The 27,283-nt window shown below is 38.7% G+C and overlaps 1 protein-coding gene across 2 annotated transcripts in view; it reads left to right on the top strand.

Moving 5' to 3' along the window:
* The window catches only part of LOC136883282 (serine-rich adhesin for platelets), a 314,874-nt gene that overhangs the window by 259,531 nt on the left and 28,060 nt on the right, over positions 1-27,283 (top strand). For both annotated transcript variants that reach the window (XM_067155505.2, XM_067155504.2), the window contains exons 10-11: positions 1,776-1,968; positions 22,097-22,362. In XM_067155505.2, coding sequence (XP_067011606.2) covers positions 1,776-1,968; positions 22,097-22,362 — 459 coding nt within the window. The remainder of the gene's footprint in view (positions 1-1,775; positions 1,969-22,096; positions 22,363-27,283) is intronic.

The following is a 27,283-nucleotide window of genomic DNA, read 5'->3' as shown; positions in this document are numbered from 1 at the left end:
GGGTAGCCAAAGGTGACAAACAATTCCCATTTACAGCAGAAATACAGTATATATGTGCTACACATGTGTTGTTGCTGCAGTAACCACAAAATTCAAAACTCATAAAATTATGTTTAGAGATGGAACACATCCTGGTGTACTCCATATGGATACAAATCTAACTCAAAACTGCTAAAAATGTCACATGTGGTTTCTGAAATAACTGATTTAATTGATTCATTAGAAAACAGTCATAATACAAGGAGAATTTCAGATGTTTCAGGTCAGTGTAAGTGTTGAACAAATGTGAAATTGGGCCATATGTAGAGGGGGAGAGGGAACACGTGACAGGAGACAAAGGAAAAAAAAAAAAACCAATCTCCCATGTTTTCTAATAGATTGTCTCTATCCTCATAATTCTCAGTTCAAACCCGGCAGAGGTAATAGAGTTTTTGAAGGTGGAAAGAAGTCCATTCGATGTTCCATGTCGTTTGATCTCTGGTAAGACATTTGGTGTTCACCCGACAAAATGAATTAAAACTCGGGCTTACACGCCGAAGAGTGTTTTGTCTTACTCTGCCATCTAGTAAACCTAGAGTAAAACGGAACGTCGAAATTGACAAGCAGGCAGCCAGATGGCATCAGATTAAAATGGTTGCACATGGTAGCTGAGGCCATATTATTATTACCATCAGTTCGTTCTTGGTTCTCGGCTTAATCGGGCCCATCTTGACAGATTTCCGGTATCGGCATGGGAAGAACTTGACTGTATGCAGCTTTCGTCTTGCCTCACACTTCCACATCAAGCCCACCCTCCTGCTGAAGCGAGGAAGCAGAAATAAACTCATCGGAGGCTGTTGAAAATTCCAGAGCACGTCTGAAGATGTGGAGACACTGACCTGTCGTGTTCTTGTCATTTGACACTTGTTTATTTCTGATGCTAACAAAGATAACCAGTTAACCTAATTAAAAGAGCAAGCAAATCTTTAATTAAACTGATTTGTTATAACCTGTTTTATTTATATCCTTGTCTGCGATTAATTTAATGCATCCCACTTGTATGACAACAAACTGTGATCTACACTATTCAGGGATTGGTTGATTTTTGTGTAAAATGTGTCTGTTTCACAGCAGTTACCATTTATTTAGTTAAGATCTGTATTCCTTGTACGATCGAAACTTGGTCAGTTATCTACACCTGTTTCCAAAATTATAGCAACATATTTTACAAGTGTGTTATTTCTGATATGGGATAAAAGGGAATTACGTCTCCTGTGAAACCTTGATGACCAGAATTGGATTTTATCCTGTCGAGTAGCAAAAAAGAAGGCTTTGTTTCAAAAGTCACATGTAGGACTCAGATTTCTTTGACCTAATAACTCTGGAAATATGTGCGCACTTACGCCAAAAAGCTGCTTCTATCTTGCATTTAGGAGATGGTGGGTTCTAATCCCACTGACGGCAGCCCTGAAGATGGTTTTCCGTGGTTTTGCACACCAGATAAATGCCGGAGGTGTACCTTAATTAAGGTCACCGCCGCTATCTTGTGAATCCCAACCCTTTCCCATCCTTGAGTTGCCAGAAACCTTTGGTGTGTTAGTGCGATGTTAAACCGCTAGCCAATAAAAGATGATACTACTATACCATTTTTTGGTCAAATATAAATTTAAAATAAAGTAGAATGTGCCTTTATCTGACATATGTCATTTTATCCTGTTCTCTGAAGCTCGAAATGTGTTTAATTTAACTTGACGAGGATAACAATATAACTGAGGTATGTGTACATTATGTTGCAGAGAGGTGATCAGCGAGGAGGTGCGTGCCAAGAGGATTGAGAGCGAGCGTCAGTTCATGCAGTTCTTCATGCAGAATTTGGGTGCTGGATACACAGCTCTGGGTCAAGTGTTCCAATACTTGAAAGTACAGGAGCTGCTAAGAGCTGGGCGGGTCTGTCGTATGTGGAAGGACCTGGCTTCGCAAGCATCGCTGGTAGGTGGCAGCTCTCTCCCATTTTCACTAGCTGTTTTTTGCTAGGGGCTTTACGTCGCACCGACACAGATAGGTCTTATGGCGACGACACTAGCTGTTTTGTTACCAGGATATTTTGCTATACCATACCATACCATACCATACCATATGATTTGACTCTTGTTGTACTATTGTTATAAGCAATCCCTGTTTTTCCTGTTCTGCGGACTTGCTGGGCTTAACACAATCAAGGGTTTTTTCTGTCAGGGTGAATTTGTTTAGCCTGTAAGGCAACAGATTGAGTACTGGCATGATTCATCCGCCAAATGCCCCATTCCAAGCTGCCATCAAGGCCTGCACCTTAACACTGGCAAGGATCCTTAACCCTTGAGGACTCGTGCAGTGTAAATTTTTTGCTGAGAAGAAGAAGAGGAAAGACTCGGGTATTTCATTGTGAGGTGGTTATTCACAAGCTTCAGAACTCGCCCAGCACTTGTCTTATTGTGATTCATTTCTCTCCAACAATTAGTTCAGTTGTGATAGTTGTTTTATGCAACTGTTGCTGTATATGGAATGTTATCACCCCATGTGTGCCTGTCTATTGGCAGTAATTGTAGTTTTTGTTTTCTGTGTATTTTCGAATAGTGTAATTTAAAATATGAACAGAGGAAGAAGACTGACTGACTCTAGAAATTGAAGCATCAGACAATGAAGTTGTTGGCAGAGATAAGTCTTCATCAGAAGAGGAATGTGTTCAAGACGGTTCAAATTCAATACAAAGTGCAGAAAATGATCAGGATAATATGTCAAAAGATGAAGATAGTTGACACTGTGTACACCTGGTTAAAGTACACACCGTGCAGCCCAAAATTGGTAACATTATAATGAAGTGAAAATTATACAAATCTTACTTGGAATCCCTTTTAGAGGAGAGCTGTGCTCATTGAGATGTCTAGGAACCCACCATCCCGCCCCCCAGAAGTACATTTACTTTTATAACCTAATAAAGAGCAGCAGCCACCATTGTCCATGGCTGAAGTAGTTACTTGCAATCCTATTTACCAACTTGAAAAATTTGCCATCAGCAATGATAATTAGATTGCGTTACCAACCACGGCTGAATGAAAGTGCAAAGAAAAACACCATGTAAAGGAAACTGTGAAATACACAACAGCGATAATTTTATTTGAAACTTACCTTAATGCAGTGGCGGATACGAGGCTGCAGCAGCCTCACGTCTGAGGGGAAGGAGCTCCTGAATACGGATTTGGCAAGATATCTGAGAAAATGCTGTTTCCTCCTGCCGAACCCTGCAACAGAATAGCTCTCGTGCTTAAAATGCTGCCACTGATTTTCAATATTTTGCGTTTCCCTGACCTGGAATTTAAATTAATTCAGCATTTCCACACTGTCCCAAATAGAATGCGCTCCTATCGCTCTACAGAATGCTAGAGACCTAAAAGCCGCTTCCGGGGGGCGTACCCTTTACTTGGAGTCCAGTGCTTCTGTCACTAGTCTTAGTTCCCAACTAAACAGGTTGGCAACATTGTTAGAACACCCGAGCACATTCATCCTCAGTGGAAGGACCGCGAGAAGTAAACAAACGAGTCATTCCGCGCGCACCTAAATGTAGTGAGTATTGGGTAGCACTGTATCATCTATTGATTGTAAACCTGCCTTTCAGGATAGGATGCGACTTCATTGTCTGAAAGGGAAAGATGGTATGATCTGGCGTAAGGAACCTCCAGATTCCTGAGGAAGATCACATGCTCGATATATTGTGAGATTTTGTGCCTGAAAGAAAGGATGATGGATTCCTTGCAAAAACCTCTTGAGGCAAAAATGAAGCATCTGATTGGATCTAAAGAATCAGCTGAACCTGTAACCATAAGGATGGGAGGAAGGTGCTGCTATTGCCCTAGAGCAGGGATCATAGGACTACAAAGTGCTGTGCCAACCGTGGGAAGCCAATTTGCAAGGACCCTGTGGTGTAGTCCTGCCCAGACTGTGTTCCAAGGAGGTGAAAATGTGCGTAGGGCCATGTGATGCATTATTCTTTGGAAGGTTTATCAGCGAGACAAAAATGTGCCCAAATACATAAATGTTTAGTGCATATGTTTCAATGAAAATGTTATTCGTAATGATGAATGAAATGGAATAAATTAAGTGAATGATCGGGCGAGTTGGCCGTGCAGTATGTGCCGCACAGCTGTGAGCTTGCATCCGGGAGATAACGGGTTTGAACCCTACTTTCGGCAACCTTGAAGATGGTTTTCTGTGGTTTCCCATTTTTACACCGGGCAAATACTGGAGCTGTGCCTTAATTAAGGCCATGCTGCTTCCTTCCCACTCCTATCCTATTGTCGCCATAAGACCTCTGTGTGTCGGTGCGACGTAAAGCAAACGGGGGGGGGGGAATGAATGAAAATCCACAGCCTGTTTCCAGTCATTCGACCGGATCACGGAATTCGTAGTGACAAATAAGGAGTCTAAAAATGAAGATCACTTAATGGTAAAATTTTACCCCTGCGTCAGTGCTAACATAAATCATGGAGGAGCGCTTCCTCAAAGGTTAACAAGATGCTACCACTTGGACCAAGGTCTTTTGAAGAAGTGTTACTCTTCTATCTCTCGCCTTTTGGTCTGGTCTGCGCCCATGCTTTTCCTAGAAAGAAAAAGTGGCACGGTGTAAGACAACCCTGCAACCCTGACCAGTAGGAGCAACAGAAATGAAGCTCCTTGGGTGGAGCATACAGAAGACCAGAAGTTGCCTCCAACAAGGGGTACAAAAATCGTTCCTGAACTGGTTTAGCCACACTATTAGAACGGAATGCGTAAAAATGGCTAAGGCTTTCTCTGAAAGAAAGATTGCTGGAAAAGGACTGAGGCAGACCTAGAGATGGCTGGATAAAGCAGATAGAGAAGGTCCCATTTAGTAAATACATAGCTGCCAACCCTTCCGATTTACCTAGAAACTTTCCGGTTTTTAACTCGTCTTCCGATTTTCTGCTTTATTTTTACTTCTTCCAATTTTTTTGTAATATAACCTCTAGTACGGCCAATACTCTTACCCTAGGATGAAGGATACATTCCTATGTGCTTGTGTAATTTACGAAACTTTATTTTCAAGCGTATTTATTTGATACTTTATTTCGTGAGTGTTTCGTCCGTCGCCTTCGTGTATCTCGTTTCCCGCTCACCACAGCAGCGTGTGCGCTTGATACAGCTGGGGATTCGGGGCAGCGATCGTCCTACAAGCAAAAGGGTAGTGCGCGCTAACGACACAGTTAATCGGGACGAAAGAATGAGTGTTATTGTGTTCGTGCGCTGTTAACATCGTTTCTGTGCGTCATTTCATCGGAGTTGTAGGCCACGTGTTTTTTCTTGCATTTGTATGATTTCCCCTTCTGTCAAAGTCGTATGTTAAATAATGTATGGGACATATTGAATTGTTTTGTATGTGGTAGTTTCGCGTATTTAAGTGCATAATTTTAATGAGTTGAATGGTTTTAAGGGGATTGTGTTGGTGGCAGTTTCTGGCATTTTCTTTTCTCATTATGGCCAAAAAATGACAAACGTTATCTCCAAGTGTTCAGAGGTACCTGTAAATTTCCGTTCATTTTACCGTCTGATAAAGGAAATATTTTCTCGCATGATTAACGCCCTTGCATAATTTACGCATCCCAATATTTTTGGGTCCAAAGTGGAGAAAAAGAAATGTTCACGTATATGACGCACCCACAACTTCAAACATCCATCCCTCAGCTCCGGATGCGTTTCGAAATAAAGATGTCAACTACTCAAGTAACAGGCTTCCTATTGCGAAAGCGGGCATTCCAAACACAGGACAAGGTGCTATTATTAGCCGTCAGGAAATCCCACTGCACTAGTTTTATGAGTGTTGCGGGTACGGGACACTCTGTGATCTCAAAATTGTTTGTCAGTCCAGAGTATTGGAGCAATACTGCATCATACAAACTCTCGGTGATCACTGATCAGTTACGCCGAAGCATACGGGAATAGAGCAGCGGGCAGCAAAGTATTGAGTGTCCAAATGAAACGTGCGCTACCGCGGTAACAGAAGTGCACTGAAATGAAATGGCGTATGGCTTTTAGCGCCGGGAGTGTCTGAGAACATGTTCGGCTCGCCAGGTGCAGGTCTTTTGATTTGACTCCCGTAGGCGAACTGCGCGTCATGATGAGAATGAAATGATGATGAAGACGACACTTACACCCAGCCCCCCGTGCCAGCGAAATTAACCAATGATGGTTAAAATTCCCAACCTTGCCAAGAATCGAACCCGGGACCCCTGTGACCAAACGCCAGCACGCTAACCATTTAGCCATGAAGCCGGACAGAAGTGCACTTCGAGCGGCCAACAAGTTTCGCAAAGCATTTTGCGGACCAAAAGCGGCAAATTTCCGCAGTTAGAAGATTATCTGCTTAAATATGTGATTTTGTTACGCAATGTTGAATAATGAGAAATATTCGTGCCACATGGAATCAGTGTCTCGGATTTGAAAGTTAGCCAAGGCTTGATTAATTTTACGAAGAGAAATGGACTTTCTCTTCGACGAAGAACAACATTATGCCAAAAAATGACGATTTCAACCATTTTCATCGTTTTGTGATTGAGAAGCGTAAAGTGAAGGAATATTTGATCTCCCTTATAGGAACAGCAGGTCAGACGCTAATCAGTTTCCATATGCCACAAAGTCGAACAATCGATATGAAAGGAACATAGTGTTATCGTACGCGCTACCAGAAGCAAAAAAACAATGATGTACCGGTACTGCAATGCTTTCTGTAACAGCTGATGGCAGAAAGCTTGCACCTTACATTGTTCTAAAACAAAAACAAAAAAATGCCAAAAGCAAAATTTCCGCGAGTGATCCGTGTTCGTATTCAAGAGCAAGGGTGGATGGACACGTCACTCGTACAAGATTGGATACGAACGGTTTGGGGTAATATAGCAGAGTCCCTCCTTCCATGCCCAGCCCTTCTCGTGTTGGACAGTTTTCTTTTTTTTGCCGGTTTGTCCTTCAGGTCGTATTGTCAGCTCGTAATGAGAAGAATATTTTCTAGTTTCAGTACTTCAAACCCACGGGTCTAACTTACATCATGTACCCTATTTGACTTTTTAGAAAAAATCTCACGCCGGAATTTTACGCAAAATGACGATAACCGCAAATTAGTTGAACCAGTTGTTTATATTATATTTTATGTATCTTTTAAATGTAAATGAATTGTAATTTGTGAATATCTGAATTCCTTGAATAATTTACGCATCCGAAGTTTTCGCCTATATTTTTCGTCAAAAAAGTGCGTTAATTACGCGAGAAAATATAGTATTATGCATTTTGTTGTGTGTGTCGGCGTGCCATAAATATTATTATTCGTATGTGTCATAAATGAGAGTGGTAAGGTACATTTTCTTGTAACCATTTATATGTTTTCTTAGCTTAAGATTTTAAATTTAATGGTCAGTTCGCATTGTAACTGTAGATATGTATGCCTTTTATCCTGACCTATTTTCACGAAGACTGTGGTGGAATATATGTTATGAAATCCAAGAATTAAACAATCTTCGTATTTTTGGTTTCTAAAAGTTGGCAGGTATGTAAATACCTGAAGAAGATGACATACCTGGAAAAGAAAAAAAAGTAATTAAAAAATTTGTTAAATAATGTTATCTTTTTTAAAAAATTTATCTTACCCTGAATTAGTTTAGACAAGACTGAAAAACAAATCTGTACCAATTCCTAGCTTCTGAAAACAATGGTACTAAAAGTTGGTCTATCAATGATATTGATTACTGCTAGGAATTATTTTGAACCTGTGTGTTTTAGATAATTTTGAGAAGCATTTATACCTGTGCTGAATCTTACTAAGGCACCATCTTCAGCAAAAATGTTGTGAATGGCAGTTTGGAAATTTAATGCTGTTTTATGTCCGTTGTTGAAATGTAAGATAAAGGGGATAGACAGGCAGGGTCACCTATGAAAACAGAAGTTTTTAATTATAATTTTTAAGTCTGATAGTATTAGTAGCCAGAAAATTTGTGTGATAAATGAAAACAAATTTTGTTTGTTCATTAATTCTGGATTTTACTTGTACATATATAATGTGCTTAAAAAGAAAGGGATATATTATTGAATCTCTCCAGCTATTCACGATTTTGCTTGGTGTGTGCTGACGATGAGATGCCTTCAGTTAGAGAGTGCTTGTGTTAAGTTTCCCAATAGGATGGTTTTAGGCACTCTTGTGCAATCTTCTGCAAGGGACTTAGGACAACTACTTGTCAGTGTCCTGATTGTGCTAGTTTATGTTAATTGTTACACGGCTTTGTTCACTCGTAAGAGAACTCTTTGGGTTGGGCCAGGCAGATTTTAATTAAATTTGGTAGGATGATCAATGAACACGTCCTAAATTTAATGCTAATAATAATTTTGTTGCAGTCAATGGTAGGTTATACGAAGGTGGTTTGAAAAGTCCATGCAAAGTACGAGAGATGGCACCACCAGCGCGTATCGAGGTCATGTTTAGTTAGTAGCATCTCTTGAATGAATGCACACAAAGTTTCAGTCATATTGGTCTATTTCTTTGTGTTTGGCATTCGTGTGAATCAAGGAAGTCAAGTGATTTTCAAGAAATAGACGAAAAAGAATTTCGTGTGATGTTTAAACATTACTTTATGAAAGTCAAAACTCCTCAGGAGACTAATGAGAAGCTTGATAAACATTATGGTGACTCTGCACCTTCCATTAGAACAGTTTATAAGTGGTTTAAAAATTTTCGGCCTGGCCACATGGGCACAAGTGACGCTGAACGTTCTGGATGGCCTGTGGAGGTTACGAATCCAGAAATCACAAGGCTTCAGATTTCTTCTTCCAGAATAGATTCATTTTGAAAGAAATTTCCATACGAGTTAAAGTTTTTAAATGTTCTGGTGTGGATTTGGTCCCAATCCTACTCCGAGGCCAGAATTTCAATCTCCCTCAGTCAATACTCTGAAACTACCAGATACCAACACTGCTTGTAACATTTTCAAGTAACGTCGTTCAAATATAACATTGAAGAAAGATTGTTTGCAAGAAGTGTTAAACTACTTTATTAAATAATGTGTATATTTTGTCTTCAGTATTTTCTCAACAGTTCAGGAACTTCCATTTTCTATTACGAGACGTTATGGCTGGTATGTCATATTTCAAGTTCATTCTACTCTTGTTCACATTTAATGGAAATAACTGTTAACTTTCATTAGAACTTTAAAACATGGACGACTTGATCACTCCTTTGCACTATTATATAAATAATATCGACTATGATTATAATATAATGACATTGTTATAGTCATAAAGACTTGACCAGTATGGAATAGATCAGGGCCATCCAAACAGCGCTCCCCGAGCGCTAGCGTCTGGCCGCGCTTTAAGCCAGTGCTCCGAGCGCTTTGGAGGAAGGTAGTTTCAGTAGTGGCGGGAGGAGCTTGGCTGGCTGAGAGAGCAGTCGATCCATCAGTCGCTAGTCTAGTCTACAGTGACTCTATATGTCTAGTCCAATAAGCTTTGTTGACAGCATGTAACTAAATCAGTTCCGCAGTTGTCATGACTGGACATCATACCAAAAAAAAAAAGGGGTGGTGGTGAAACAGTAGTCTTTAAAGCAGAATGGAAAATTTCATTTTTCTGTACAGCTTATAAAGGGCATGCCAAATTTTAGTGTGCCACCGAGATTTAATGTGTTTAAAAAACACAATTTGGAACGCACTTCAGTGCCAACCACAGGGATGATTACGGTGATTTGACAGACGCCAGTCGCCAATTGAAGTTGGAAGAACTGAAAGAAAATTTCAAGCAGCACTGTTTTGTAAGTATTATTGTTTTAATTTTTAAATGCTTGTTTTCAAACGGGAATGAAGAAATGATTGAATTACCTGAAGAACACTAAAATTGTGACTTGCCGTATTTTTGTGTGACAAGAGATTGATGAGAGTGAGGTTGGTCCCATTTCACGAACAAGCTACAAATGTTCGCCGCTGGGAAACGTTTCATGGAAGGGAGTGTCTAATGAACGCGGTGGCATGTATTTGTCCTATGGAGCTAGTTGGGAAATTTGACAAAATCTCTCTTTCTCCTCAAACTATGGCTTGAAGAATAGACGATATGGCCGTTGATATGGAACATCAATTAATGGAGAAGGCAGCAAATTTTGTATCCCTTTCCATCGCCCTCGACGAACCAACCGACATTGCGGACAGAGCTCAGCTCGTTATTTTTATTCGAGGGGTGGATGACTATCTTCGCGTCACTGAGGATTTCCTAGACTTGGTAGCTCTCAAAGACACCACTACTGCTTTCGATATTTTTCCAAGCAATGGAGGGTGTTTTTGAGTCAATGGGATTAAAATGGGAGCGGTTGACCAATGTAACGACGGAACTCCTGCTTTACGTCGTCTACGCACGGGGTTCCTCAGCAATGTAAAATTAAAAATAGCTGAGAGCGGTAGTACCCTAATGGCGGCGATCCAGTGCTTGATACACCAGGAGGCAATTTGTGCAAAAGTCGCCAAGCATAAAGACGTAATGGGAACAATTGTGCGATTGGTCAATTTTCTTCGCTCCCGTGGACTCACGCACCATTAATTCAAAGAGTACCGGGCGAGTTGGCCATGCGGTTAGGGACGCGCAGCTGTAAGCTCGCAATCGGGAGATAGTGGGTACGAAACCCACTGTCGGCAGCCCTGAAGATGGTTTTCCGTGGTTTCCTATTTTCACACCAGGCAAATGCTGGGGCTGTACCTTAATTAAGGCCACGGCCACTTCCTTCCCATTCCTGGGTCTTTCTTGTCCCATCGTCGCCATAAGACCTGTCTGTGTCGGTGCGACGTATAGCAAATAGCAAAAGAAAAAAAAAAAGTTCTGGATGACATCGAAGCGGAGTATCTGGATATCCCGTACCATGCAGAAGTAAGATGGTTGAGCAAGGCGAAAGTGCTTCATTGAGTTTTTTGCTTGCGGCATGCAATATATATACCTTTTATGACATGGAAGGGCGGCCCGAAGTTCTTTTGTGTGATCCTAAGTGGGTGGCGGACTTGGCCTTTTTAAGGGACATTACTGCCCATCTGAATACTTTGAACACCTCTCTTCAGGGCAAAAATCACAATATCTGCGATTTGGTGGAAAAAATTCAAGCGTTCAAAAGAAAATTGATTTTGTGGGAAAACCAGTTGCGTGCAAGAAATACAGGACATTTTCCATTGCTTGAAACAGTGAAATAAGGTGTCGACTTTGATGAGTACTTGCAGGTAATTCGCCAATTACAAGAAGAGTTTGAAGAGAGATTTTCAGAATTATTAAAACTTCAAGTCGTGTTAGATGTATTTGTTCGACCATTTTCTCTTAGTTCAGACAGTGCCCCACAGCTATTTCAATTAGAGTTGCTTGAACTGCAGTGCAATGTTCGTCTTAAAGACCGCTTTCTAATGTCACGAAGGTTAGAAGAATTTAACAGCGGCTTTCCGCAAGAAGAATACCCCCTTTTGTATAAACATGCATATTAAGTTCTGTCAATGTTCGGCTCAACGTACATTTGTGAGCGTTTCTTTTCGGTTCTTACGCTTACCAAAAGTAAACATCGTGCAACTATGAGCGATAGAAACTTGCGCAATTGTTTAAGAATAGCTGTGTCCAGAAATATTGTAGACCTACTCAATTTGGAGAAGGTTGTTTGCTCAAAACGTAAAAGCTCGTAAAAACGACTGAGCAAAAGTCACTCAAGGTTTGTACTAACCGTTCATATTGGTAAAATTTTGTTGAATTTTCCTCTCAGATATGTTCAAATTTCAGTTTTGAATAAATCACATTACTGTATTCTTTACTTAACTCGTACGTACGTATCTAGTTAGCGCGATCCGAACATCGTCCGTATCAGGTCTCCTCGCTGCCACACTGTAATGGTGGTAGGGGAAGGAGCGCTAGTCTGACTGCCCAGTGCTCCCCGAGCGCGGGCGCGCTCTCGGAGCGCAATGGCTGGATGGCCCTGAATAGATGGTTTCAATAAATTAATGTTTAACATTTAATAACTTAAATTTTCCGGCCGTTTGTCCTATTTTTCACGTGTATTTATTTCTCTATTACTCGAAATTCAGTTACACGAATCTCGATTTCTCGAAGCAAGCATTTCCTCCCTTGAAGCAAAAAATATTCTGTAACTTGAATTTTATGCAACATTAACTGTGCAATACAGCATTTGTGGTTTTTGAGAAACAGTTAACAAGTAAAGAAAGGGTTACAGTGATGCTGAGAGCTAATATGACGGGTGATTGGAAAATCGGCGAAGCCTCGCTGTTTCTCGGGTGTGAATTAATTACAGGTCATGTAGGAAAGCATCCCCCGAAGTCGCGGATGACAAGCCCGATTTACGAATCTCAGCTGCGTGGTATTGACGAGAAGTTTCGATGTGAAGGGAGGGAAGGTGAACAATAACAAATAGAAGAGACTAGCAGATATTTTCCAAATGTGTTAACGGAGGTGTGTTTCTTTCACTGCTGTATGTACTGTATCCTGTCTTCTAAAACGGTACTACATATAATGAGGGTTATAATTAAAGTGGTGCCGTAAAATAGAGTTTGTATATTTTTAAATACTATTAAAAAATGTATTCAGTATAAGCCCATGGATACATGTTTTTCAATTATGTGCTATACATCCTCAAAAACGGTATTCTGTATATCTTGAAATTTCTATAACTTGAAATAAAATTTAGCTCCCAGCGTTATTCAAGATATTGAGGTTCCGCTGTATTATTATAACAATGCCATGTGGCCTCCAGAGAGGCCTGGTGCAGGTCTTTTGAGTTGACACGTAATAGGCGGTTTATACGCCTATGAAAATGCGGACCTGCCTATGATTAATTCTGATGTTAAAGTCAGCGCGCACACACACGCACACCGTCCCCAAACAGTCGGAATTGACCAGCGAAAGTTATAACACCCAACTTGATCGGGATCCCGCGCTAGCCATGCTCATACTATACAAAACTATATAAAAATGTTGCAACCATGATATACGCAATGAACATTTGCTTGACTTTTACGCCTTTTCATTTCACTTTTCTTTACATCTCGTAATAACTGAAAACCTTTAAGGTCAGTTCTCTTATTGCAAATTAATTTTAATTTTAATTTCGTTTGGCTATTTCTAGCCGAGTGCAGCCCTTGTAAGGCAGACCCTCCGATGAGGGTGGGCGGCATCTGCCATATGTAGGTAACTGTGTGTTATTGTGGTGGAGGATAGTGTTATGTGTGGTGAATGAGTTGCAGGGATGTTGGGGACAGCACAAGCGCCCAGCCGCCGGGCCATTGGAATTAACCGATTAAGGTTAAAATCCCCGATCCGGCTAGGAATCGAACCCAGGACCCTCTGAACCGAAGACCAGTACGCTGTCCATTCAGCCAACGAGTCGGACATTGCAAATTAATGATATTCGTGGATATTACAGCGATGGCCTGTATTTTGGTAAAGATTCTGTTGATTCTTTGTGGACAATAGGTTATAGGTCCAGCACAGTGCAGCTCAAGATGATGTCACAGCGGGCTATGCGAGGCTGCCAACTTAGAAACTTGTAGTTACAAGACCAGACTATTGAAAAGATTATTGGTCTGGCTTGTAACAAGACAATTGGACAGGGGGCAATTCTCAGCAACACAGAAAATGGTGGCAACTCTGAGTTTTACAGTGCCTCTATTTTAATTCTTGGAAATAGGAAAACCTCTAGGGATCGGTCACTGGGTCAAGGAGAAGCATTGGCGTCAGGAGGCTCGTAGTGTACTTGCGCGTGAATAACCTGTGCACTGGTCTCCAGCCTACGAGATCCTCGCTCAAGACTAGCAATTTGGAATCGGTCATTATATTCTCGCATAAGAGGTTGTCATTATTCTACACTAGAACATTGACATGCAGTTGTTAATAAAGTTGCTGCCAAAAAAAAATAAGGCAATACAAATGAATAACCCTCATAATTTGGCTAATTATATAAATGATTTCTTTCTATCCCTGCCATACAAACTTGAAAATTCAAATAAATCAGATGTATTACCATAATGCCATTAAAATGTTTTTGGGTAATTGTTGTTTATGCTAAAGGGAATTGAATTCATTTATCATAACGTTGAAGGAATTCAATTCTGTTTAGCATCAAGGATAGTTCCCTAAAAACATTTTAATGTCTTTCAAGTGCCCCATTCTAATGTATTATACACATCGCCAGGTTTAGGCATTACTGTGACCATTCCTCACAGACAACAGACAACAATCATCTATAAACAACTTGTAAAGTAACTTACATTACAGAATATTTTGTGTTGAAAGGGTGGAACCGGTAGAGTGTAATTAATTTTTAATGTAATCTCAGTTAAGTAGAACAATCAATATGAAATTTATATCCCATAAAGTAAAGAATTTACCTAGTGAGTTCACTCTGTTAGGGTTGCGCAGCTGTGAGGTTGTTTTCAGGTGGTGGTGGTGGTGGTGGTGGTTTTGAATCCCACCGTCGGCAGCCCTGGAGATTGTTTTCCGTCGTTTCCCATTTTCACACTAGGCAAATGTTGGGGTTGTACCTTAAGGCTGTGACCGCTACCTTCCTGATATAAGCCCTTTCCCATCCATCTGTTGATAAAAAGATCCTGTGATGTGTTGGTGCAACGTTAAACCGGTACAAAAAATTTAGAAAATAAAAAGTATTTACTGAACACATCCTTTGAGGATGTTGAAAAAATTGAAAGTAAAACCTTAACTTCTTTAAGACCTCGGTTAATATTTTGTACTTTTCCTGTGGTGTTTCCTTGGATCAGTTGCTGTGAAGGATTTTACTGCATCATGTGTGTAATGATCACTTGCAGCTTATTCAGTATCACTTGACCAAATATTTCTATCTCATTTTCACTAGTCACCTTTGCTGTCAGACCTTCATGGTCAGATTTTTGTTCTTGAACATTATCATCTTCATCCAGATAATCCAGATCCATTGTTTGTTGTTGACAATGGTTTTTTTTTTGTATGCTATAAGGATTTCCCTCCACCAGACAAATAACATCTGATCAGCATGCCAATTAAGAAACCACATGAGATTCTTGCTGCCAACTATCAGACTAGTCCTCGTAGAGCCGGAATCGAACCCAGGACGTCACGGGTGGTAGGTGAGAATGCTAAGGTCGTCTGTACGGATCACACACACTCGTTACCATTATAGGACTGTTAGGCAGTACCATATGGCTGATAAAGCAGGTATGAGGCAGTTTCTAAAAAGTAACTATGATCGGTGGAAAACGGTAAATAAAAATGTAAACAGACTCTGGGATGGGTTTAAAGAAATTGTTGAGGAATGCGAAAACAGGTTTGTACCTTTAAGGGTGGTAAGGAATGGTAAAGACCCACCTTATTATAATAGAGAAATAAAGAGACTAAGAAGGAGGTGCAGACTGGAAAGAAATAGTTAGAAATGGCTGTGGAAGTAAGGAGAAATTGAAGGAACTTACTAGAAAATTGAATCTAGCAAAGAAGGCAGCTAAGGATAACATGATGGCAAGCATTATTGGCAGTCATACAAATTTTAGTGAAAAATGGAAGGGTATGTATAGGTATTTTAAGGCAGAAACAGGTTCCAAGAAGGACATTCCAGGAATAATTAATGAACAAGGGGAGTGTGTATGTGAGGATCTTCAAAAGGCAGAAGTATTCAGTCAGCAGTATGTAAAGATTGTTGGTTACAAGGATAATGTCGAGATAGAGGAAGAGACTAAGGCCAAAGAAGTAATAAAATTTATATATAACAATGACATTTACAATAAGATACAAAAGTTGAAGACTAGAAAAGCGGCTGGAATTGATCAGATTTCTGGGGATATACTAAAGACAATGGGTTGGAATGTAGTACCATATCTGAAGTACTTATTTGATTATTGTTTGGTCGAAGGAGCTATACCAGATGAATGGAGAGTTGCTATAGTAGCCCCTGTGTATAAAGGAAAGGGTGATAGACATAAAGCTGAAAATTACAGGCCAGTAAGTTTGACATGCATTGTATGTAAGCTTTGGAAAGGCATTCTTTCTGATTATATTAGACATGTTTGTAAAATTAATAACTGGTTCGATAGAAGGCAATTCGGTTTTAGGAAAGGTTATTCCACTGAAGCTCAACTTGTAGGATTCCAGCAAGATATAGCAGATATCTTGGATTCTGGAGGTCAAATGGACTGTATCGCGATTGACATGTCTAAAGCATTTGATAGGGTGAATCATGGGAGACTACTGGCAAAAATGAGTGCAATTGGACTAGACAAAAGAGTGACTGAATGGGTTGCTATATTTCTAGAAAATAGATCTCAGAGAGTTAGAGTAGGTGAAGCTTTGTCTGACCCTGTAATAGTTGAGATGGGAGTTCCTCAGGGCAGTGTTATCGGACCTTTATGTTTTCTTATATATATAAATGATATGAGTAAAGGAGTGGAATCGGAGGTAAGGCTTTTTGCGGATGATGTTATTCTCTATAGAGTGATAAATAAGTTACAAGATTGTGAGCAACTGCAACGTGACCTCGAAAATGTTGTGAGATGGACAGCAGGCAATGGTATGTTGATAAACGGGGCTAAAAGTCAGGTTGTGAGTTTCACAAATAGGAAAAGTCCTCTCAGTTTTAATTACTGCGTTGATGGGGTGAAAGTTCCTTTTGGTTATCATTGTAAGTATCTAGGTGTTATAAGGAAAGATCTTCACTGGGGTAATCACATATATGGGATTGTAAATAAAGGGTACCGATCTCTACACATTGTTATGAGGGTGTTTAGGGGTTGTAGTAAGGATGTAAAGGAGAGTGCATATAAGTCTCTGGTAAGACCCCAACTAGAGTATGGTTCCAGTGTATGGGACCCTCACCAGGATTACCTGATTCAAGAACTGGAAAAAATCCAAAGAAAAGCAGCTTGATTTGTTCTGGGTGATTTCCGACAAAAGAGTAGCGTTACAAAGATGTTGCAATGTTTGGGTTGGGAAGAATTGAGAGAAAGAAGAAGAGCTGCTCGACTAAGTGGTATGTTCCGAGCTGTCAGCGGAGAGATGGCGTGGAATGACATTAGTAGACGAATAGGTTTGAATGGCGTTTATAAAAGTAGGAAAGATCACGATATGAAGATAAAGTTGGAATTCAAGAGGACAAACTGGGGCAAATATTCATTTATAGGAAGGGGAGTTAGGGATTGGAATAACTTACCAAGGGAGATGTTCAATAAATTTCCAATTTCTTTGAAATAATTTCGGAAAAGGCTAGGAAAGCAACAGATAGGGAATCTGCCACCTGGGCGACTGCCCTAAATGCAGATCAGGATTGATTGATTGATTGATTGATTGATTGATTGATTGATTGATTGATTGATTGATTGATTGATTGATTGATTGATTGAACTCCCAACCTTTGTGCAAAACTCTATGCAATTAACTCCAGTAACAGAATTGGAAGTTCTTAAAATCATACAGTCTTCGACGAATAAAACTTCCACAGGTGTAGATGGAATTCCTACAAAACTTGTTAAAAAATTTGTTCCTTATCTGGTACAGCCTATAACTTCTCATCAATGAATCATTTTCTAGTAGTCAGTTTCCTAATCTCCTAAAAATAGCTAAAGTTATCCCAGTCTTTAAAAGTGGAAACTTACACGATTTACATAATTACAGACCAATATCAATACTTACTGTTATTTCAAAAATATTTGAATGTGCTATGAAAGATCAGCTTACTAAATTTTTAATCAAATATAACTTGTTAAATAATGCACAACACCAGTTCAGAGCTGGCAGAAGTACTTTGCTTTATCACATTTTACACAATTGGTCGTAAATGCTCTTGATAATGATGAAACTGTCATAGGACTATTTCTTGACCTTTCAAAGGCATTTGATACTGTTGATCATGAAATATTGTTGCACAAATTATATCAGACTTGAAGTTAGAGGAATTGTTAATGACTGGTTTAGATCATACCTGGGTAAACGATACCAGTTTGTTGCAATGACACATTGTAACAGTAAAGGGCATTATGAGACATATCACTCTCAGGTAAAATATATAGACTTAGATATTCTGCAGTGTAGTATTTTGGGGCCTGTTCTTTTCTTGATCTATTGAATGATCTTCCTTACAATAATCAAGTAGAAACTGCAGTTCTGTATGCTGATGATACAAACATAATTATTAATAATCCTGACCCTATGTCTATAGAAACTGCAGCAAATACAGTCCTGGCTAGGTTAGAATCATGGTTCAGGAAAAACAAATTAACATTGAACTTAAAAAAGACCCAATGCATGGAATTCAATGCATCTAACTACCATGACAAAACTGCAAAAAAACACATCGTTATATTAACCCATATGGTAACGATTTTCGCACCTTTTTCTTTTAATACTGTTGGCAACAAGAACTAATCTGGAAGATTGTTGTGTCATCCGACAGTTAGATAAGAGTTTCTAGAATCGAGTAATCACGTTTATTTAATTTAAAAATCTATTGTTGTGACACAAAGACTGGTGGACTCTTGGTTATTTTAAGATTCCTGCAAAATGGCTGCCGGCTTCACGTAAGGATATAAAATCTGTAAGTGAAGTTCTTTCATTGGATTATGTTTGCAGTAGTGTTGTGCACACTTCATTGTGTGTGTTGTAAGCATTTAAAATAGTACGGGCGCAGCATTTTTATTCATTAAAATTGCTGCAGCTGTCAGATCATGATACTTTACACTGATTCATACATCTTCATTGCAGGAAGGGATTTTCCCTTTTAGAAGCACTGGATATGCTACTGATTGAAGATCTCGATGGTGATATTTTTGTGGAACTTACAGATGAGGGCTCCTGGTGATGAAGATGATGGTGGGCTTATTGATAATATCTCTCTCGACAGTTACGTGGCAGTGCTGAAATGAAGCTTGTAAATAATGAAAGAATTGGGATTATTTACGATGGTAAAGGTGTGTTATCAGAGGACGAAGTGCCTTTTCTGTCTACTGATGCAAGATCTGTTTCAATACCCGATGCTGCGAAAGAGCGGATAACTGATAGAGGAAATAATAAATCAAATAAACTGAGGGGGTGATTTCAATACTGGGCGACTGTTGACATTTCCGGAGCCTAGTTATAGCAAGTGAAAATCCATGACTGTTGTTGACATTTTTGAATTGTTTACAGATAATCAGCTGATCGAACATTTAGTTCGAGAGACTAAAACATATGCAGTGTTTTTAAATTGTACGTACCCACAAATAACTTCTGATGAAATTCGTTGCTTTATCGCCATACTTCTCATTTCTGGATATAATAAGTTGCCCTCCAAGCATTCTTATTGGGACACGCAGGATGATATGAAGAGTGAAAGATTGTCATTCTCTATCTCTGTGGCTAACGCGCAAGTACTGAGGGTGGGCTTTTATATGCCTCCGAAAATATAGACTACTGTAGTTACTCTATAGTTTGCAACTGCATCTGAATTTCTTTGATTCTTCATTTTCTTTATTTTTGATGTTATTCTATTGTTCCAATGATTTTTTTGATTTGAAAGGCAATGAACTGTACATATGTGTCTATGTACTGCAAACAAATATTTTCTGCTTTGTTCAATAATTATATTTTCTTTTTGCTGTGATGTGAATAAAAACTGATATTCCATATTCTTACAACAAATAATGCTAAGACATATCAAAATTGTTATTGCACAAAAACAAAAAAAAAACACTTTGCAACCTAAATTCGACTTTCAAAACCATTGTTTAAAAATAGGTAGTGCAAGCGCCTAGCGTTGCCATATGGCAACATCAATTATCTTATGACCTAGCGATTCCAAAATTCACAAACTTGTTTTATTAGTTTATTTCAGTCTCAAACATGCGGCAAAACACAATAAATAAGGAAATCTCAGAAAAAAATTCATTCAGGGGCTAATGGGTTAAATGCAAATGCAATTGAAAATACGTTGACCACAAAATTTTTAGGTGTCCATATAGATGAAAAATTAAGATGGGATTGTCATATTTAAAAAATTACGCAAGGCTGAGTTATATTTGTTTTGCCTTAAGGATTTTGTCTAATAGTTGTAGTGAAGAATATGTTAGAATAGCATATTTTGGATATTTCCATTCAGTCATCACTTATGCTATTGGTCTCTGGGGCTGCTACAAATGAAATCTTGATGTTATTTTTCGAATACAGAAACGATCTACCAGAATTATATCGAGACGTAACAGGTTAGATCATTGCAGACCATTAATTAAGAGACTAAGGATACTCCCAGTACCAAGCATATACACCATCCAATACATTCTACACGTGGAAAAAAAAAAAATTTGATCACTTCAGAATGAATTTTGACCATCATAATTACCAGACACGAACAAGAAATAATATTTTTATCGAGCCCAAGAATAAAACCATTGCCTTAAGGAATGTAGACTCTGTTGGAATCAGATTGTATAAAAAGCTTCCAATAAAGATATTAGACCCGTCAGTTCATTCACCACAGCTTTAAAAAATCTCCTGCTGAGTAGCTGCTTCTATAGTACAGAAGAATACATGATGAAGTGCTGGTAATGACGCTATTACTTATTAACATGTAAACGTTCTTAATATATAGTATATAGCCTTAAAAATATGTTAATGTCACGTTGATTATGTACATATCATTAACACCACACCAATAGATTTTTATTTTGTCTTATAAATATTGGTTACTAATATTATTTATTATTTTTTTTAAAAAGATGGTTTTTATTTTGTCTTGTAAACATTGGTTACTAATATTGTTATTTAAAAAGAGGTATTTGGTGTTTCTGTTTTTTCTTTTTCAAAATGTTTGTTATTGTGCATATATTATTGTTAGTATTAGGAAATCACTTGACAACTCCTGTACTGTTGGCATATTTCAAAATATGTAATTGTACAGTCTATGGAAGCTAAATAAATAAATAAATAAATGAATGAGTTGTCGCTTTATATTGAAAACACTTGTGTATATTTTTTCTTACTTATGATCGATCAGTGTAGGAAAATTGAGGCTGAGGTGGAATATTTTTTACAATTGATGCGATAAAACAATTATTCAAGGAATGATAGGTGCAGGAAAATTTAACATTGGTTTAAGTGGAACATTTCTTGGGGCCGAATAAATTGAACTATGAATATGGGAAAACAACAGTTTCGGGAACGATGCATCAAGGTTCTACTGTACAAGAATTGATGAAGGATCACACCTCCCAAAAATGGAGGAACCTTGTTGCAAGGGGCAAGCTCCATCACAATAATGCTAGATCTCATATCACTACTGCAGTTAGTTTCGGACAGGAGAAAGTATCTGCACAGTACACCATCCGCCTTACAGCCCTGACCCGGCCCCATGTGACTTTTAATCTACATGATGGCCAAAAGTACCTTAAAGAACGTCAGTTTGACAGCAGTGAAAGCTTTTGAAGCGGTTCTAAAACAGTATTGAATAATTTTTCCTTCACGCCCTGTGGGACAAATCTATATCAATGGTGGGGAGTATTTTGAAGGGGAGAAAAGTTTAGTTATGTAATCTTTTGAAACAAAATGTTGAGAGTAATAGTGCCAGTCTTAATTGAACGACCCGTGTACTTAATCATCCTACCAAGTTTCATTGTAGCTGATGCCTTCGATACACCATGTTTTATGTAAAACTTTAGCAAATAATTACAGTATTCAAATACATACATATTATTTTACATCAGAATGACCAGTGGCATTAAATTTATAGCGTCTTACAAAATTTCTTTGTAATCGAGCAAATGGCTGTGTGGCTTGCATTTGGGAGATAGTGGGTTCGAAACCCACTGCTAGCAGCCCTTGAGATGGTTTTTCGTGGCTTCCCATTTTCACACCAGGCACCTTAATTAAGGCCACTCCTAGTCCTTTCCTATCCCATCATTACCACAAGACCTATCTGTGTGGGTGCAACGTAAAAAAAAATAACTTTCATTGTAATTTGTGTGGTCTGACCCAAACAGTTTCATGTTGTTCACTTGCCACAAGTAGTTGAAGATATATTGACAACTCATTTTGTGTGTGTGTGTTCTTTTGTCCCTTACAGTGGCGCACTGTGCGGATGAAGAACTCCCAAGTAGTGAACTGGAAAGGCTGTGCAGATGCGTTGCGACGTTACGGGACGGAAGAGTTGGACCTCCGTAAAATGCTAATTCCGGGCAAGGCCATCGCCATGTGGGATGAATTCTGCTCCGTGGTTGGAACCATTCCAAGTTTACGTCGACTGGAGCTGTGTAAATGTCCTGCTGACGTTCTGGATCGTATCGCCGCTCAGTGTCCTCAGCTGCAGTCCCTTACTGCTCTGTCAGTCAAGTTAGTATCTCCACAATGTGGCCCTCCATAGAGCAGCCTCTTAACCCTCATGTTACCAAGCTTTTCAACACCTTTTGTGTACTTATTGGTCTATTCCAATAGTCAAATTTCCATTAATTTGAAAATTTATTGTTATAATTTAATCTTTACGATGTCCTTTGAGAAACAGTCATATCAAGCAATTAAAATGCATGTAACAACACCTAAAAATGAAAAATGAAAATCTCAAATGCCCGATATAACTAATTTTGCCAACAGAAAAAAAAGAAGAAAAAGAGAAACCACTGAAGCTCTGATGGGCCTTGGCCTGTCAAGTGACCAGCTCAGCCTGAAGACCTGCAGAGTATTAGTCCTCAAGGCCATTATTCTTGGCTTCTACGCCAGCACCGTTATCTCACCGTAGGATAGCTCCTTTTAATCACATAATATAGTTTGCTTGGACCTTGAATCATATTTCATACCCAGTTAAAATAATATTTGCCATGGCCAGGAATCAAACCCATGGCCTCCAGGCGAGAGGCAAGCACGCTACGCTTACACCGCAAGAGCAAGATAAGAAAAAAGCTGTTCTTATGTAGATTTTGAAGTCTCTCTATAGGTTTCTTGATAATTAACGTGCATTTTTTCAAAATTCAACACTGCAGCAAACATAATTTTTCAGGATATGTGTTTTTTTATTTTCACTTAGAAGCATTTGCATGAAACGATTCAAATTTTCATCGATATTAGTTCCAATACAGACAAACACGTTACCTGATTAGAATTTGTAGAAACTTAAGGTGGATGAGGTAAAATTAAAACATAATTTTCTCAATTTTTTTTCAGAAGTCAATATATGCAAATATTCTGGTAAAATGAGACTATTAATGTAAAGTATTAATGTATACTCTAAACGAGTTATATACTTTTGTTTATGGAATTATTTACTTATTTTTATTTTGTGGAGAATATTTTTTGAATATTTATTGATTTTGAGCTCCATTGTCATACATTTTATAACATAGGCTACTTGGTATCATAAGATTACATATTATTTGATTCTAATATACTTAGCATCAAGCAATGTAACATAAAACAAAATATTATCAGTCCTATTGTAGTGAATGAACACATTAATATCACACAGGTTAAATTAAAGTTAATTCTTTCAAAATAAAATCTACTCCATTAATATTTAAGAACTCATCAAAACACATAGCCTTCAGAAGGCTGTCACTTGTCTTCTAACACGGCCCTGTAGAAATCCACAGCATCATCCGGTATTTCAAAAAACTTCAACAGAGCTTGAACATCATTCTTCTTTTCTTTGCTCACCATAATTTTCTTTGGTAAAACGGAGGATATTAGCAATGCTTCATGGCTGGATTTCATTTTCAGAACTTCAACTTCCACTGGGTATGCGAAGTAGGTATCCTGTACTGGTACGGAGACTCTCTTATATCTCTTATTATATGTGATAACACATTGACTATTCATTTTAAATGCCAACCTAGTTTGTAGTACCTTCTGTGCACTCTCTTTTAGATCTTTTGGATCTTTGATTTCCCAGTCCCTGCTCAGAATTTTAAGGGTGCCATGCTTCTCTAAGATATCATAGTATTGTTTGGGAGACAGTATGTTTTCCTGTCTTCTGTAAGATTTCTCAATTCTACCAAACACTCTATCTGGAGCCATGTAGCTGTGTTGCCGAATAGGGAAGAAATGTAGAATATTATTGAATAATGTGCTATTTTCCAAGAAAGCAGTAAGTGTAACCAGGATGGCACTGTTTTTGTTTTGACTGCTACAAGAGTCTGAGAATAAATGTATCGTGGTAGAGCTATCTATGTGCAGTTTCTTTTCTAGGTTAAAAAGAAAGTCCATAAAGCTGAAGCAACTTGGTTGCAACCTCTTGAGGATGCTGTTTCTAGCCAAGTATAGAAAAATATGTCTTTCTTTCTCTGCTCCTTTGAATGAATCACGATGGAGAGATTTTATAACCACAGTTGTCTAGCATAGAAAACCTCACTCAGTGCCAGTTCATTCTTCTTCTCTAGGCATGTTTCTGTCTTTATTTTCATCAGACTAATTTTACAAGTGGAGCATGTATCAGTGTGAGGAGTTTTGAATGACATATTGAAACACTTATAGAATATACACTATACTTGTATTTTGACAGCGAGCATAGTTTCAATCCAGAACTTATCCTTTCTTCACGGAAGGTCTTCCACATCTTAGAGTTATGATGGTAAATATCCTCTCTTAGACTTTCCTCTGCCTTGATGGCTCTCTCTGCATTTATACCTTTTGATATGATTCTTAATGGCAAATGTTATGTCCTTGTGTTCCTTGCCTGTTCTGTCACCACTTCGAATTTCCTTAGGTAACTTCTCAGTATGCTGAAACCTACTAGCCAGAGAAGATAATCTGTCCTTTGACATGCCAGAAATTCCTTGAAAAGTTGCAGCACAGACAGGAAGTATTTCACCAGTATTCTTTCTAATGCTGTTCTTCACAGAAAGAGTTTTCTTCTTCCTAGCACTTTTAGTGTTCACTACCCTGCTCTGAGTTGTGGAAATGTGTATATACTTCAATAGAAACTTGTCTTGATCAATCTTCTTTAAAAAAGTCACAAGATGATGGAATTCTGTGATATCTTCATAGCAGAGTTCAGCAGCTTTGCATTGTTTCATTGTTTTAGTTTCTGTTTTTGTGGGCCAGTCTTTGAGTCCATGAATGCATTTAATATTAGGTTCGCTTTTAGTTCTAGCCAGCTTTCCAGGTACTCTTGTATCTAGACTTTCTTCCACCGACACATTCCTGAACCGGCACGCCAGTTTCAGAATCTTCAGATTCATTATTAATTATGTTGTAGAGTGAAATAGTTCCTCTCACAGTAACTTGCTTAACACATTGCGGACCGGGTGCCCTTCACCCCATGCACAGCCCTGTTCCCGGCCACTTTCTAACTACCTCCAAACTGGAGTGCATGCATTCAAATAAACTGCCAAAACTTCACTAGCCTTTGAAGGACTACTGTGTTTTATTCTGGAGGCATTCCTGATTAGTAGTTGAAATGCAGTTAGGTAAGTATTTGCTGAAATCTATTTCGGCTCATGGTTTTCCGAAATATATGGTTTTCTATTAGGGGATCGGTTGGCCAGTAATCTTTCAGATATGGTTTCTTAACCTGCCCTATCAATATACACAAAACAATTTTTTAAATTTCCCTCCTAGGGACATTAGTCCACTTTGGGTTTTATGGGATACGTTATGAGAATGTGAATTCTGCTCATAGTATAAGTTTGTCTGCTCAGCTACATAATGAAAAGTCCTCTCAAACATAAGTACTGATACTTGTCCTACGTTTCCAGGTTCATTAGGCCATACCTTTATATCAGGAGCACGTTCAAAATCCTCTAGCCTTGGTTTACTGTTATCCATAACCTACTTGTCAGAAAACACTATATTATTTACAATATTTAGAATATTTACACCTGTAACACAATTATGAGACTCGTCCTGCGCCACGTGAGTTCCACACCTTGAAGATAAGGATATCTACTCGTCATCACTTGAAGCATTTCCGTTAGAATGTATTTCATCATCGAACTCTAAATATTCAGCATCACTTCGACATTCTGAGCCTGTATCAGCACATAATACGCAAATAATTTCATCCCTGTCTAAACACGTGCGATCCCTGAGCGCTGCCATCTTGCATGGCTCTTCAAACTTTGTAAACATGTTGTCAGGAAATGCAAAGAAAAGCTATGATATGAAGAATAATCGAAAAGAAATGTGACTATCGATTGTGTAGAACCATACATAAGAGTTCTAGCACCCTTGACCTCCAAATAGTTCTGGTATATATTAAAAGATAGCACTAAACTTCAGTCTGCTGCTAACACGAGATAACTCGGGACCAGTCCGCAACGTTCGGCCAGGCATGCACGAGTTTTCTCGGGACCGGTCCGCAATGTGTTAAAACTTCTCAAGGAGTGAGTTTCATTTTGTCAACAACAATGAGGGCTAATCGCGGGAACATGTGGCATGCAGTTCCAAGAATACATCCTTTCAATAAAGGAGTCTGGCTTTCCATTGTTTCACAGAATAACACTTCCGATTATCCATGAGAATGCCACGTGATTAATAGTTAACTGCATTTATCGAGTTTTGCTTTAACTTTCCCAGAGTATATATGTACTTTTGCAAAAACCTAGTGATTTCAACCACTTCTATACACAGCAAATATCGACTTATGCAAAGGATGATTGCACAGAATGGTGAGCAAGGTCAAACATAAAATTAGCATGCATAACTCAATTTCAAATTTTTTTTCATTTATCGAGTTTTGAAAAAACGCTCTTCAATTATATTGTATAAGAGTTTAGAAACGTGTATACTGATAGCTTACAAAATATTTACTACTTTATATGCCTTCAGTGGCTAATGAGCATTTCACACTAAATTCTGCCTACTTAAATGTACATGATTTACTAACTGGTCGCTGGAGGGATGTTCCGAGCTGTCAGCGGAGAGAGGACGTGGATTGATATTAGTAGACAATCTTGAATAGTGTGTTTAAAAGTAGGAAGGGTCATAATGTCAAGATAAAAGTTGGAATTCAAGAGGACAAATTGGAACAAATATTTGTCAGAAGGAAGAGGAATGAGGGATTAGAATAATTTGCCAAAGGAGATGTTTGATAAATTTCGAACTTCTTTGAAATCTTTTAGGAAAAGACTTGGTGAACAACTGTTAGGGAATCTGCCACGTGGGAAACATCTCTATGAGGGGCGTTTGAAAAGTCCGGGGCAAAAATAAAAACTACTTACATGTTTGGGGTAAACCTTTTTTATTTTTCAACATAGTCTCCTTGGGCTTATACACTTCATCCAACAATGTTCTAGTTTGTTGATCCCTTCCGAATAGTGATGGG

Source organism: Anabrus simplex, chromosome 11 (assembly GCF_040414725.1).
Source record: "Anabrus simplex isolate iqAnaSimp1 chromosome 11, ASM4041472v1, whole genome shotgun sequence".
Lineage (NCBI taxonomy): Eukaryota > Metazoa > Arthropoda > Insecta > Orthoptera > Tettigoniidae > Anabrus > Anabrus simplex.
Note: the sequence above shows the minus strand (reverse complement) of the source record. Positions and strands in the feature narration are given on the sequence as shown.